At 36.5% G+C, this 13,902-nt stretch overlaps 1 protein-coding gene across 1 annotated transcript; it reads left to right on the top strand.

Moving 5' to 3' along the window:
- The first annotated feature begins 1,304 nt into the window (after positions 1 to 1,304).
- On the top strand, positions 1,305 to 6,906 carry LOC149266913 (protein RER1A-like). The gene is made up of 3 exons (XM_089431200.1): positions 1,305 to 1,948; positions 6,041 to 6,221; positions 6,308 to 6,906. The coding sequence occupies exons 1-3, from the start codon at positions 1,608 to 1,610 to the stop codon at positions 6,353 to 6,355; spliced, it is 570 nt and encodes a 189-aa protein (XP_089287326.1). The 5' UTR covers positions 1,305 to 1,607; the 3' UTR covers positions 6,356 to 6,906.
- Positions 6,907 to 13,902: the final 6,996 nt, after the last annotated feature.

Genomic DNA, 13,902 nt, shown 5'->3' with positions numbered 1-13,902 from the left:
TCAAAATGAATTTCACCTATGTCCGCATATGTGTTGAAGCTGATCTCCATAAGGGGTTTCCCGATAAAATAACACTCTAGTGGATGGGAAATGTGTTTTCTCAGCCCTTGGACTACGGAAACACAACTATTCGATGCAAGAATTGTCAACACGCTGGTCACCTTCATAATGTATGTCCCTTTCTGAAAGGCGATGCTTCTTCGCTGTTGCCTAAGGCTTGAGTTGTGGTTGGAGAGATCTTAAGGAAGGACAGGGATCTAAAGAATTCACTGGTCAAAGAAGAGATAATCCACAACATCTAGAAACAATTTCAAGGAAACCAACACCCCCAATGGCACCATCTCATTCTCCAACAGGGGTGAACCATCCAAGGAATGAGCAGGAAAGATATTCAGCCATTGTTGTGGTTGCAACAAGTGGACAGAAAAGGACCCATGCATCCGATCTTTCTGACAACAAGAAGTAAATGACAAACTAGGATGATTCCATGACATTGAAATTATTTCATGGTAATGACGTTATTGATTCATCTGCGGTTGGGTTGGTTAATACAATGGGTTAGATTGATGTTCGTCGAAGAAAAGGGAAAAAAGAAAAATTCAGGTCCTGTCTTGAGAGTTAATTCTAGGGTTGCAAGATTTGTAGTTGATTATACAAGGGTTTTTTCTGTTGGGATGAACACTTTGCTCTGGGGTTTCTTAGAGTTATGTAATGGGGTTTCCATAGAGATTTCTGAATGTGATCTAAAATTTTGGACTTGTGGTAATTAAAACTTCATTACAAACAAAGTTGTACGAAAAGCCGTATATTCTTGTTTTATGATGAAATATAATTATTTACCATTTTAATTTAAAATAATAATAATAATAATAATAATAATATCCATTTTTAAGGTCATAGCCAAGCTAGACACGAAATTGGTGTATGAGACCCCCTTGCTTGTGGGACAAAGGACCCACCTCCGCACAACGATTTGACTGCTAAGTCTACGAAGGCATACATATTCTACCCCACTCTTGTTTTGAACCTGTGACCTCTTAAGAAGAAACACATGCTCTTAAACATTAAGCCCACTCAAACTATATATAAATCAAAAGTTTATGGTTCCCATCCACAATCTCCACCAACACTCTCTTGACATGGACAACTTTGGAAACTCATGTGTCACATATCAAATTCGATAGTGCAACTTGGTTATGTGGAACAAGACCATCGTGAAAGCACACTGCACACAGTTGATTTTTTAAATAATATTTTCCCAAAAACTTGCACCTACGTTTCTCCTTTATATATATAAGTTGTCACGAAAAGATGACCGAGGGAACCCGTGTGATCAAACCATAAATCACAAGGCATCTTATCTTCCCGTCAATTGATATGTCCATCAATTGACAGAAGCCAAGGCGGGTCGAAACAGTCCTTAAGCCGGTAGAGAAGAGGGAAGAGCAGCAAATCTTCACAGCAGAGGCAGATGAGGAGCACGGGAAATGGGGTTTGAGTTGAATTCGATTTCTGTCTAACGATCGCAAATCTGTGGAGAATTCAAAGTGTATTCAGGCGTTGATTCATCTTCATATTCAGATTTCGTGCTGCGTGGGGTTCTAACGATGGAAGCGGCCTATAACGATGATTCGACGGCGGGATCTCCGGCGATGCAGTGGAAGAACGATGTATCGCGCAGGTTTCAGTACCTCCTGGACAAATCCACACCCCATCCCGTGCCCAGATGGGTCGCCACACTGTTCATGGCCGTCCTCTACTGCCTGAGAGTGTATTATGTGAAGGGTTACTACATTGTGGCTTATGGGTTGGGGATTTATCTTCTGAATTTGTTGATTGGCTTCTTGTCCCCACAGGCAGATCCTGAAACCGAAGGCCCCGCATTGCCCACCAAGGGTAACGACGAATTCAAACCCTTCATCAGACGTCTGCCCGAGTTCAAGTTCTGGTAGTTTTCAATACCCCTTTTTGTTATACACTTGGTTTTAAATAAAAAGAAATTTAAGTACCTGTTCAACGCCGTTAGACTGAGTTTCGGCAAAGAAGCTTGGTGGGTTGTTTGTAGCTTTGAACTTTACTGTTAGTCCGAAGTTCAATACCGTTTCATTCAAATTTTTCCAGTGTACTCTACAAATTAACTCCACTCCGAGTAGGGCATTCTCCAAATTACCCGTCCTTTTCCCAACCAAAGGGAAGTGTGAACCGTAAAATGCTCATTAGTTGGACTCTTGCGTGCCTTGGACAAAAGACAGGTACAGAGGCCCTACGCATAGTAGGGGATCAGATGCACTGTGATCTAGGGCTGCCGTTTCCATTGTTATTACAAGATAGCTTTGCTTTGGGACAGCACATGCAAAGGCTTTGAGTATGAGCTGTGAGTTTTAAGCTGAATGGCCTACACTGACATAACATTAGATCCAGAGCCAGTGTCTATAAGTTTCAATGGCCAGGTCACATGGAAATAGGCTATGGAACTCGGTATGGATGGTATTGTCCATGTCAAAAGCTGGATAGCTTTTTGGGAGCTGCCCCAAATCCCCCTTGTCAGTGACGAGGGGATCCCTCTAAGGGTGTGATGGCCTGGTTGGAGGAGGCCGGTTTGGACATGGGTGCTTTCTGGTTTGTGTAAGGCCGTGCGGCCAATAGCTTGAACTTGGTTCGGATCAGGCATGGTCTATCCGCTTATGCTTTCTCTTCTAGCAGTCCCAGTGACCCAGGGCACTTTGCAAATTATCTCCTAAAAGAGATCCAACAGAGCCTTCTTGAAAGAGAGGAGGTGAACTGTAAAAATCCATTAGTCTGCTTCTATGTGCCCCTGACATTGTTGCGTTAGTTTAGACAGTTGTAGTAAACACGAGACCATCAGTGAGCACCTAATACATCACCCTGTCACAGTGAGAAAATAGTATTCCCTGTTGGTACCTGTTTTGGTATCAACCCTATTTTTGAAGTTTTTCATTTATCACTGGTCAATCGAGATATATATGAGAAAGAAAAAGAGCAGTTTTGGCACATTAACCGCAAGACATGTATCCTCAAATAAGACTGCTGAAATAACTAATAGGCCATCATTATTTATGAACGTGATCTCGCGTATAAAGACTGATTATGAATCTTCAGTTAGAATCGTGGAGTAGCTACCATTGCTAAAGCAGGACGTATGGCCATTGAACTATTAGTCAGAGAAAATGCTCCTCAAAAGCTCGTGGTTCCCTGTTCAGAAGTTTTGTTGCTTTTTGATTGTCAAAGGAAGCTTAGTTAGTGTTGCTTAACATACTTGGAAATAAATGTTCAGTCCTGGTCATCCATCTTGTGGCAATTACGAGTTTACCTCCTTTTTTCTCTCTCAACTAGCATGTTTGAAGGCGTTTTCATTGTTTGTTCCAGTTTTTTTTCAACTGAGGCATCTCTGAACCTCAAATCTTGTAAATCAAGCTCTCTAAGTGTACGGTGCTCCAGAATCCATACCACATGACAAGTCATTATGAACTTATAATGGCATATCCTATGATGGGAATTCATTCTACATTAATAATTGCTATAATTATTGTCAATTCTCTAACTGTCTTCTACAGTAGACAAGTTATCGGATAATTTTGTTTTCCACTATGTTTTAAGTATGCTGTCAGCATTCATCCTGAGCCAGGTTCAAACTCTCCCTGAGATTTGTAGTTGATTACTTATAACTCTGTCATGGACAAAGCTTTGTCTTTAGGTATAGCCTTAGCCTTGAGGTCACATCCAAAATAGCCATCACTACCTTGTCGTGTCAATCCCATAAGCCTAGTGTAACAAGAGAGTGATAAAAAAGATGGTGGCTTGTGTACATTCAGAATTATTTGTAGGCATAACATAACTTGTCTCCTTTGTGTGTGTATACTTCTTCTGAGGTAAGAGATGAGTTTGGTCAGCTTGAAGGCTATTGACAGGCTGGAGACTGGTAATTGTTTCCTCGGGGAAGGCAGATTGATTGCCAACTGCAATAGCATCTCGTGACCGAAGGGGACTCGTCCAGATGCCTCTTGCCACTATGCCTTCACACAGGCACTGCAAACTGATTGAGCTAACCCACTGGGCAATTGTTTGAACTTTATGTGTAATATATAGATATATAGATAGATCGATAGATATGGTGAGTACATTAATATGTCACTAAAGCTTCTGAAATTAGATTTTTCACCAAATTTGAATCACATGTATGTGCAGCTCAGATGATGTATTAGCCAAAATAACTTTATAATAATAATAAGTGATGCCTTTCAGAATTAATTAATGAAATCTTGCAAATCTTGCAAATCTTTGTTGAACTTGGAGTAGGCCATTTTGAAATGTTAGAAATGGCTGATGGGAAAGATACTAATCATTTCACTGATGATGATGTATTTGAGTTACTTGACTGGCAAATCAATCCGTAGTAAGAGTGATATAGTACCCTGCATCGTCATTTTAGGTTACAAGTGGTTAAGAGGTATTAGTATTTTTTTTCAACATGAATGCTATCCAATGGTCCAATTTTGTAAGAGACACACATAGGGAGGTCCAATTGAAGATATCATTATTATTGATTCATTTTAATTAGGAAGTAACAAGGACAATTTTCATATGCAACAAATTTATAATATCAATATGCAATTTACAACATGTAGTGGTCTGGAAGTTTTCTGCTAGAAAATGTTCTCCTTAGAAAGCATGAGAATAGGCAGAGAGATAAAAAGTGAACATTTACAGTATGAGAAATATCTCGAGAGTAATTTTGGGCATTTTTAGTGTTATAGGTGTGTTTTTACCCAAAATACGGCTGAAAGTAGAGTTTGGCAACTGTTAGTTAGATGTGTATGGAAACAAAAGTTCTAAGTGAGTTTTATCAGAGAGGTGATAGAAACGTCAGAGAATGATATGGAATACACAAATAACAAAGCATTTTTTCCAGGGTCCATGGGTGTTGGGAGACTGCTACAGGGATGCCATTTTTAAGATTCAGGTTCATCAAGGTGTTGGGGTGTGTGATACATGCATACATGCAGACAGACAGACAGACAGACATGATTGCATGCATACATACTTTGTTATATCATATATGTAAAGCATATCATATTCCTATATGTATATTTTATGCATATATAATGATGTACACAGAGATCATATTATACAATACTATATCGTGGGTCATAAATTATATACATTTATTTATATATAAAATAAATATTATATTTTTCTATATTATTACATTATTATAGCCTATTATACCAATTCTGTTCAGTTTTCTTGTATTTCTTTGACCGGGTGGGGTCAGGGGTCACCTGAATCCCCTTGAGGCATTTGGGGATGACCTCAGGTACATCCTTTTGAGTAAGGACATAAGGGATGCTACCTGGATGACATCCTTTTAAACTTTGAGTTTGTGTAACTTAAGCATTTTACTGCATAGCTGTGAGGATTCAGGGCGGTTTGTGATCTGTTTTCTGAACTTAATTGTATCTTCATAAGATTCATATTGAGACCAGCATTTATCTTCTCAGAAATCAATTTCTATGAGAGCTTTGGTGAGATCTGCCGAACTTAATGCAAACTTTGGTACTTATTTTTTGTAACACTGGTATCTTGACTTTTACTGATCTACAGTATGTTACATGACATGACAATCTATGGAGTAGTCTAAAACTGACTCAAGTTTATGCTTTATTTATATGTTTGAAGTAATTTGTCTGAGGCATCTATGATTAGCCAATTATCATTGCATGTGAATTGATTATTATACGTCTCTTTTTAATAGTCCTGAATATTTGCTTAGTTTTTAACCTTTTTGTTACATGGTAATCAGTATTTGTAAATGCATTTCTATTAAATTAATAATCCTAAAAAACTCACGATTGCTGTTCTTCTATGATCTTGTTTTTTTCATGGATTTATATATGGTAGACTTGATGATTATTGTACAATGATGCGTTGTGATTTTCAGTCTTGTAGTGAGGCTATTTGGCAAATTCTTGTCGTGAGTGGTCTTCAGTCAGGGTTGATGAATAAAGTGTTTATTGTGCAGGTATTCCTTGACAAAGGCTGTCTGTATTGCTTTTGTGATGACATTTTTCTCGATATTTGATGTGCCAGTATTCTGGCCAATACTTCTCCTTTACTGGATAGTGCTCTTTGTACTGACAATGAAGAGACAAATTAGGCACATGATCAAGTACAAATACATCCCATTCTCAGTTGGCAAACAGGTAATTTATTTACCCTTTAACATTTCTGTGTTATTGATTACATCCAATGCATGTATTCTGATTAGCTTTTTCGATGCTGGATGCAGCGATATGGGGGGAAGAAGTCTGCCGGTGCAGGATTCTCAAAGGATTAGGATCAATGCCCAATTTCCAGATGCTGCAGTCATTACAGATTCTTCTCTGAAATGCTGGGAAGTTCAACTTAATGTTTCCTAAATGTTGTAATACTTTATCATTCTTTCCTTTCTATGCTGTCCTCTGTCTCCTTAAGATTACAGCCCGGTGATTTAGTGCAGACCTATTCTTTATGTCCTTGTGGGCTATGCTCAGCTCTTGAAACTGATCTTCCAGGGCAGTCTTCATTGGCAACATCGGAAGATAGGGAAGAGGTTGAGTGCAAGCCACTATGATTCTTTAGTGTTCATTTTAGCATTCTTGTAGATTGAAAGATACGCTCAAGTTAATAGCTTTACTCGTATATATACAAATCAGAATATGCTTTGTTATGAGGAGTTATTACCCAACACACTCTTTTTGTAAATGTTAAGACTCCAGCCTCTTATATTGCTTTGCACAATTTCAATTTGGTGCAGCTTATAGATGGTTTGGCCCAGTCTGACCTTTGTTGTAAATGACTTATCTTTAACCGTCTTTCATTAATTTCTTGCTCTTTATATTCTGAATATGGTCTGGAGGCATTACTAGTGGTTGTTGCTTCTAGTTTTAAGATATACAATTTTGAATGATAGTTGATATGCGTTAGTAGATACTCTGTTATAGACTTCAGAAGATAGCTCATGTCTCTTTGCCCATGTTTCAGCTTGATTACATCCCTTGTGCTGCTAATTGCCCATTTGATTTTTTAGTCTGTTTAGTTAGTTTAAATACTGTAAAATGAATTTATAGCATATTAATGTTGTTAAATTTACAGTTTTTCATCACTGATTTCATTTTGCCTGTGTTTAGGTACTCCATCTAGGGAAATGTCCATTTTTGGATTCTTGCTGAGTAATTTTACTGCTTTGTATCTTGTTTTGATTTTCTATTTATACAAGGAATATATTTAAAATTTTAAACAGGTTGCTTTTAGTCTCCTCTTGTTATAATGAACAATCATGCTTTTGGCTGACATCCTTATTCCATGTGTGCTCTATAATTTTGCATGGTTCAGTGTCATTGAATTGTTTCTATGGTGTTTATGTGTGTGTGTTTTAAGGTACTCCGGATGCATTACAATTGGCCTGAGTACATCAGGCACCACAAGTGGTCCATTTTCTATTAATCAGGTAAATTGGAATTTAATCTCAGGTAGTTTTGTGTTCCAATTCTTTGTTAAGAGCATGCCTACTTGAATGTTTTTTGTGTTAGAGCCCCTTAAGAATCCCCTCTCTCCCGTACGATATGAACTCTTGTCAATCTCGTGATTCGTTTCTTGGACTGCAACTTGGTTACTGCCTATAGTGGTAAATTCTTCCTCGACAGAAGATTGAATTTTTCAATGTACACGAGCCTTGGATGTACTTTTCCTTGAGAAATAAGAGTAATTCAGTAATAAAAGAGTCAGGTATTGATTACTTTTGCATTAGATTTTTGGATTGAGAGTTGTATAGTGGCACTATAGTCATGCTTTTGGATAATGCTGCCTTCATATTATTTTAGACGGAATTAAAAAGAAACCCTACCGAGTTTGGGGGGTGTTTGTGTATTGTATCATGAGTGTGGGTCAAACATAAATCTCCGCAATCCTGCAGCAGATCCAAACATGTTAAAATAGTGTAACTCATAGGATTATCTACTTGCGAAAACAATGCTTTTGTGTTTTTGACGGCTATTTTCCTTAGAAGGGTTCTTCCTTCTGAAGTGTCTGATTGAACTAAAATAAATATCTTGGTATTTCATGAGTGTTTGTATGTGGCATAAGTCAGGATGGAATCAATACCATCAATACAAGGACTTTCATGATAGATACATTTTATTCTCAATGTTTTCTGTGACTTAAATTTAAGAGTGCAATTAATCTGCAAGGTTTTTGCCATTTTGGAGTAAGTTGAGCCTCTCCAAATTACACTTTATTTTTACGTTGTCAAACACTGAAATTGGTTGTATGGCTTGGTGGCACTGACTTTTACCTCTCATGGACCATCACTGGTTGGCTGTCATGGTTGCGCCCTTCTGCATGTAGATGTTATGCAATTGTCTAGTTGTGTTTCTCATTCGAATACGAATGACGTACTTTACCAAAGCTTTTTAGGAACAAGGAAAAATCATACGAATGACGTACTTTACCAAAGCTTTTTTATGAACAAGAAAAAATCATACGAATGACGCACTTCACCAAAGCTTTTTATGAACAAAGAAAAAATCATGTACTTTCTATTAATATTTTATAATACGAATGACGCACTTCACCAAAGCTTTATTAATATTTTATAGTTTTCATTTTTTATTATTAGTTGTTTTTAGTGAGATTTTTTGGAACTGTTTTTGGGTGGGTTTTTTCTCTAAAAATCCTGCAGGAATTTATTGAAATCGAAATCAGAAGCTTGATGGGTAACCCTTGCACAATCGAAGTGCCCTAGGGGTTTTTCAGGGTGCCGAATTCATATATACAGTAAAAAACCAGTTTAAATAACACAATCCAAGATTTCACTTCAATCTTTTCAGGCAGATTCCGGCACTAGAAAGTCCAAAAGGTTGCACTAAAACAACCCCTTCTTATTATATAACAAGATAAAGCACTTAAGGTGGCAATTTGTTCAATATTGGGATGAAACCTTCTTATTATATAACAAGATAAAGCACTTAAGGTGGCAATTTGTTCAATATTGGGATGAAAAAATATGAGGGGATTTTCATCAAATTCATCAAATACGATTGGATGAAAAATAATAGATATCAAGAATAGATATGAATAATGATGAAAATGGTGAGCATTAGTGTATATATCAATAAAGATGAAAAGTAATAGATATCATTAAAGATGAAAATGGTGTGATAGTATAAATATCAATAAAGATGTGATAATAGATATGAATAATGATGAAAATGGTGAGCATTAGTGTATATATATCGATAAAGATGAAAAATAATAAATATCATTAAAGATGAAAATGGTGTGATAGTATAAATATCAATAAAGATGTGATAGTATATATCAATAAGGATGAAAAAGAATAGATATCAATAAAGATGAAAATGGTGAGCATTAGCATATATATCAATAAAGATGAAAAATAATAGGTATCATTAAGGATGAAAATGGCGTGATGAAATAAATTGATAGTATGATAATATTGAAAATGGTGTGATGAAATAAATTGATAGTATGATAATATTTTTGGTTTCATATATTGTTATGAATATATTTTGTGGTATGTCTAGATGTGAATCGTTATAGAGTGCATTAAAGTCAAAATGACGACATGTTAGAATTTAATGTTTTGAAGTTTTTATTAGCTTCCTCATGTTCTGAACTGATTTAAGTCAAAATGTTTTAGATATATAGACCAAAAATAATGCAAGTGTTTTAATGTTGACGCACAATTTAAAAATGTGTGGAAATTGAATAGTTAAAATAAATCACTTTTTTTTTTTTTTAATTTATACAATTATGTAATTTTTTAGGGAAGAAAATTTTCAAGTATAGGATAACTATTACATAGCTCAAAAAGTCACAAAGAAATTTCATCATGCCCAAATCAACATAAAAAACATCCTATAAATATCTACTGTATACATCAACGAGATTGCAAGGTTCGTCTGTTATATTCTTAATATTCTAAATTAAAACTAGCACTGGAAGTGCCTTAAAGTTCCGCTAATTAAGCATTTGATTGTCCATAATCAATCCAATAATCTTGAACCCACCCACGTCCATCCAAAAGTAGGAAAATTCACACTGTTAGGAAAGAACATCAGCGTGCAACACACCATAGCAATAGATGTAGTGAAAATGCCTAGACATTGAAGTAAGACCCTTTTTCGATAGTGCATCGACCACTGAGTTGAGTTCCCATACACATGCACAAATGTTATGCTATGAAAGGAAGTCTTTAAAGCCTCGATTCCGACGCATCCGGTTTATTAGAGAGGTAGAGGAAAGAGAAGTCCGTCCTTTGATCCATTTAGTGATGATTCAGGAATCACTAAATATTGAAATCTCTTCCATTTTTAGTCTCCTTGCACATTATAGCAGTCCCCATAGGGCAAGGTTCCACAACCATTGTTCCAAAAGTAATGAATTTGGAAATTTTGAGTCATCTTAATAACAACACCATAGCTGTAACAACATTGTTGAGCAATGCCATCAAGATAACTAGTCGGAAACACAACATATTGAGCACAGTCAAATAATCTGGGAGGGTTTAACTTGTATAACATTTATGCATATTCCCAATAATGAGCACAAATTTTGTCACTTGTGCAACCTATATCGAAATGGTGTTCCTCAAATATCAAAGCATTCCTTCCCCTCCAAATATCCCAAACAATAAAGTAAGGAAGATATCGATGTGTATTGCACCCATGCATCTGTTAGAAAGTTGGAAAGGAAAACGTATTTCTTATGTTGATAATTATTTGTAATATCTTTGAGTTCTTATTAACTTTACTATGTTCTTCTATCTTTGTTTCATCAAGCAATTATCAAAAGCAAATCAAGGAGATCAAAGACACTAGATGTAGGGACTTTGCCAGGGCTAAAACCCCGCTATAGGGGAAAACCCAGTGAAACTCATCCACTAGCAAATTCAAGTTGAGATAGACCAAGACCCTAGACCCAAAGACCTTCCTCCTCCACCAAGTCATCCTTTAAAATGATTCAGCAAAGTTAAGTAGTCTTTTCTTGTCTAGTAGCTTTAGCATAACAACAACCCAGAGTTTTGGCCCCCAGCAGATCCAAAATTTCAGCCCCTAGCAGATCCATAATTTTGGCCCAGCTATATTACTGCAACTTTAGCGCTTCCAGCGGCTCAACAAGTTCACACGAGAGAGAGAGAGAGAGAGGGAGAGACTTTCGACTTCTTGAGCTTGATAGAGACCTCCTTCACTATCCCTTTCCACTTTCTTCCTTGAATTTCATACTTTTACTACCCCCAACAACTGTAGATCGAACTTTATGGGTGAATGCTCCAAATGAGGTCAAGTTGCTGCTTTTATATAGAAGATTTTCCCCTCAGTTAGGCTAACTTGTCTAGTTTGAGGCTGACTTGGTGGAGGCCTAATTGACCTATTTTACACTAAAATATATTTTTTTTTATGACAAATGGAGCCCAAGAAGGCTTTTTAACATTATGACATGGACAAGGATACTTGACATAAACCCTAGAAGCCTACAATGGAGGATTTGACATAAAAACTATTGACCCAAGCATGAAACCCGTGCTTTAATAAATCAATTTCTTTAATAATAAAAATTTGTTTTCTTTCTTTTGACAAATACATTACATCAAGACTCAAATACAATTATGAAGACCAACACTATTTGCATTCTTCAACAACAACCACCACTTGAAGCATGCCTCCAATGAGTTGAAATACCATCCATGTTTTAAATTTAATCTCTATAAAACATGACACCATATAGCAATGGCAAAAGGGCACCCACACCTCTGTTAGAAAGTAAAAAACGCAAAAAGATTTTCTTATGTTGATAATTACTTGTGATATCTTTGAGTTCTTAATAGCTTTCTTATGTTCTTTTATCTTTGTTTCATCAAGCAATTATCAAAAGAAAATCAACAAGATCAAAGGCACTAGATGTAGACACTCAATTAGGGCTAAAACCCCGCTATAGGGGAAAACCTAGTCAAACTCTTCCACTAGCAAATTCAAGTTGAGATAGACCAAGACCCTAGACTCAAAGACCTTCCTCCTCCACCAAGTCATCCTTCCAAAACGATTCAGCAAAATTCAGTAATCTTTTTTGGTCCAACAACTTTAGCCCAACGATAACCTAGAATTTCGGCCCTTAGCAAATCCAAAATTTCAACGCCTAGTAGATCTAGAATTTCAGCCCAGCTATATTACTGCAACTTCAACCCTTCCAGTAGCTCAACAACTTCACACGCGAGAGAGAGAGAGAGAGAGAGAGAGAGAGATAATTTCGACTTCTTGAGCTTGATAAAGACCTCTTTCACTAGCCCTTTCCACCTTTTCCTTGAATTTCACACTTTCACTGCCCCCAACAACTGTAGATCGAAATTGGTGAGTGAATGCTCCAAATGAGGTTGAGTTGTTGCCTTTATATAGAAGATTTTTTCCCTCAGTTAAGTCGACTTGTCCATTTTGACGCTGACTTGGTGGAGGAGGCCTAATTGACCTATTTAACATTATATATATATATATATATATATATATATATATATATATATATGACAAATGGAGCCCAAGAAGGCTCTTTTACATTACGACATAAACAATCATACTTGACATAAACCTTAGAAACCTACAATGGAAGCTTTGACTTAAAAACTATTGGCCCAAGCATGAAACCCATGCTTTAATAAATCAATTTCTTTAACAATAAAATTTTGTTTTCTTTCTTTTGACAAATACATTACATCAAGACTCAAATACAATTATGAAGACCAACACTAGTTACATTCTTCAATACCATCCACCACTTGAAGCATGCCTCGTTGAAATGCCACCCATGTTTTAAATTTAATCTCTATAAAACATGAAACTATATAGCAATGGCAAAAGGGCACCCATGCATCCGTTAGAAAGTCATAAAGGTAGAAAGATTTTCTTATGTTGATAATCACTTGTGATATCTTTGAGTTCTTATTAAATTTCTTATGCTTTTCTTTTATCTTTGTTTCATCAAGCAATTATCAAAATCAAATCACGAATATCAAAGACACTAGATGTAGGCACTCAGTTAGGGCTAAAACCACGCTATAAGGGAAAACCCAGTGAAACTCTTCCACTAGCAAATTCAAGTTGAGATAGACCAAGACCCTAGACCCAAAGACCTTCTTCCTCCACCAATTCATCCTTCCAAAACTATTCAACAAACTTCAGTAGTCTTTTCTTGTCTAGCGACTTTAGCCCAAAAACAACCTAGAATTATGCCCCCCAACAGATCCAAAATTTCAGCCCCTAGTAGATCTGGAATTTCGACCCAACTATATTATTGCAACTTTAGCCCTTCCAGTAACTCAACAACTTCACACGTGAGCGAGAGAGAGAGAGAGAGAGATAATTTCGACTTCTTGAGCTTGATAGAGACCTCCTTCACTAGCCCTTTCCACCTTATTCCTTGAATTTCACACTTTTACTGCCCCCAACAACTGTAGATCGAACTTGGTGAGTGAATGCTCCAAATGAGGTCGAGTTGTTGCCTTTATATATGAGATTTCCCCCCTGAGTTAGGCCGACTTGTCTAGTTTGAGGCCGACTTGGTGGAGGAGGCCTAATTGACCTATTTTACATTAAAATATATTTTTTAATGACAAATGGAGCCCAAGAAGGCTCTTTTACATTATGACATAGACAATGATACTTGACATAAACCCTAGAAGCCTAAAATGGAAGATTTGACCTAAAAACTATTGACCTAAGCATGAAACCCATGTTTTAATAAATCAATTTCTTTAATAATAAAATTTTGTTTTCTTTCTTTTGAGAAATATATTACATCAAGACTCAAATACAATTATGAAGACTGACACTAGTT

The sequence above is a fragment of the Pinus tabuliformis genome, chromosome 6 (assembly GCF_031772625.1).
Source record: "Pinus tabuliformis cultivar Carrire ecotype Pingquan chromosome 6, CPIR1, whole genome shotgun sequence".
Classification (NCBI taxonomy): Eukaryota; Viridiplantae; Streptophyta; class Pinopsida; order Pinales; family Pinaceae; genus Pinus; species Pinus tabuliformis.
The sequence above is the reverse complement of the archived record's forward strand: the minus strand, read 5'-3'. Positions and strand labels throughout refer to the sequence as shown.

What these genes read in the sequence shown, in the direction of transcription:
- LOC149266913 (XM_089431200.1), top strand. Translation starts at nt 1,608, where the DNA reads ATGGAAGCGGCCTATAACGATGATTCGACGGCGGGATCTCCGGCGATG. An exon ending in CTGCCCGAGTTCAAGTTCTG is followed by an intron (nt 1,949 to 6,040) that starts GTAGTTTTCAAT and finishes TTTATTGTGCAG; the next exon opens with GTATTCCTTGACAAAGGCTG. An exon ending in CATTCTCAGTTGGCAAACAG is followed by an intron (nt 6,222 to 6,307) that starts GTAATTTATTTA and finishes TGCTGGATGCAG; the next exon opens with CGATATGGGGGGAAGAAGTC.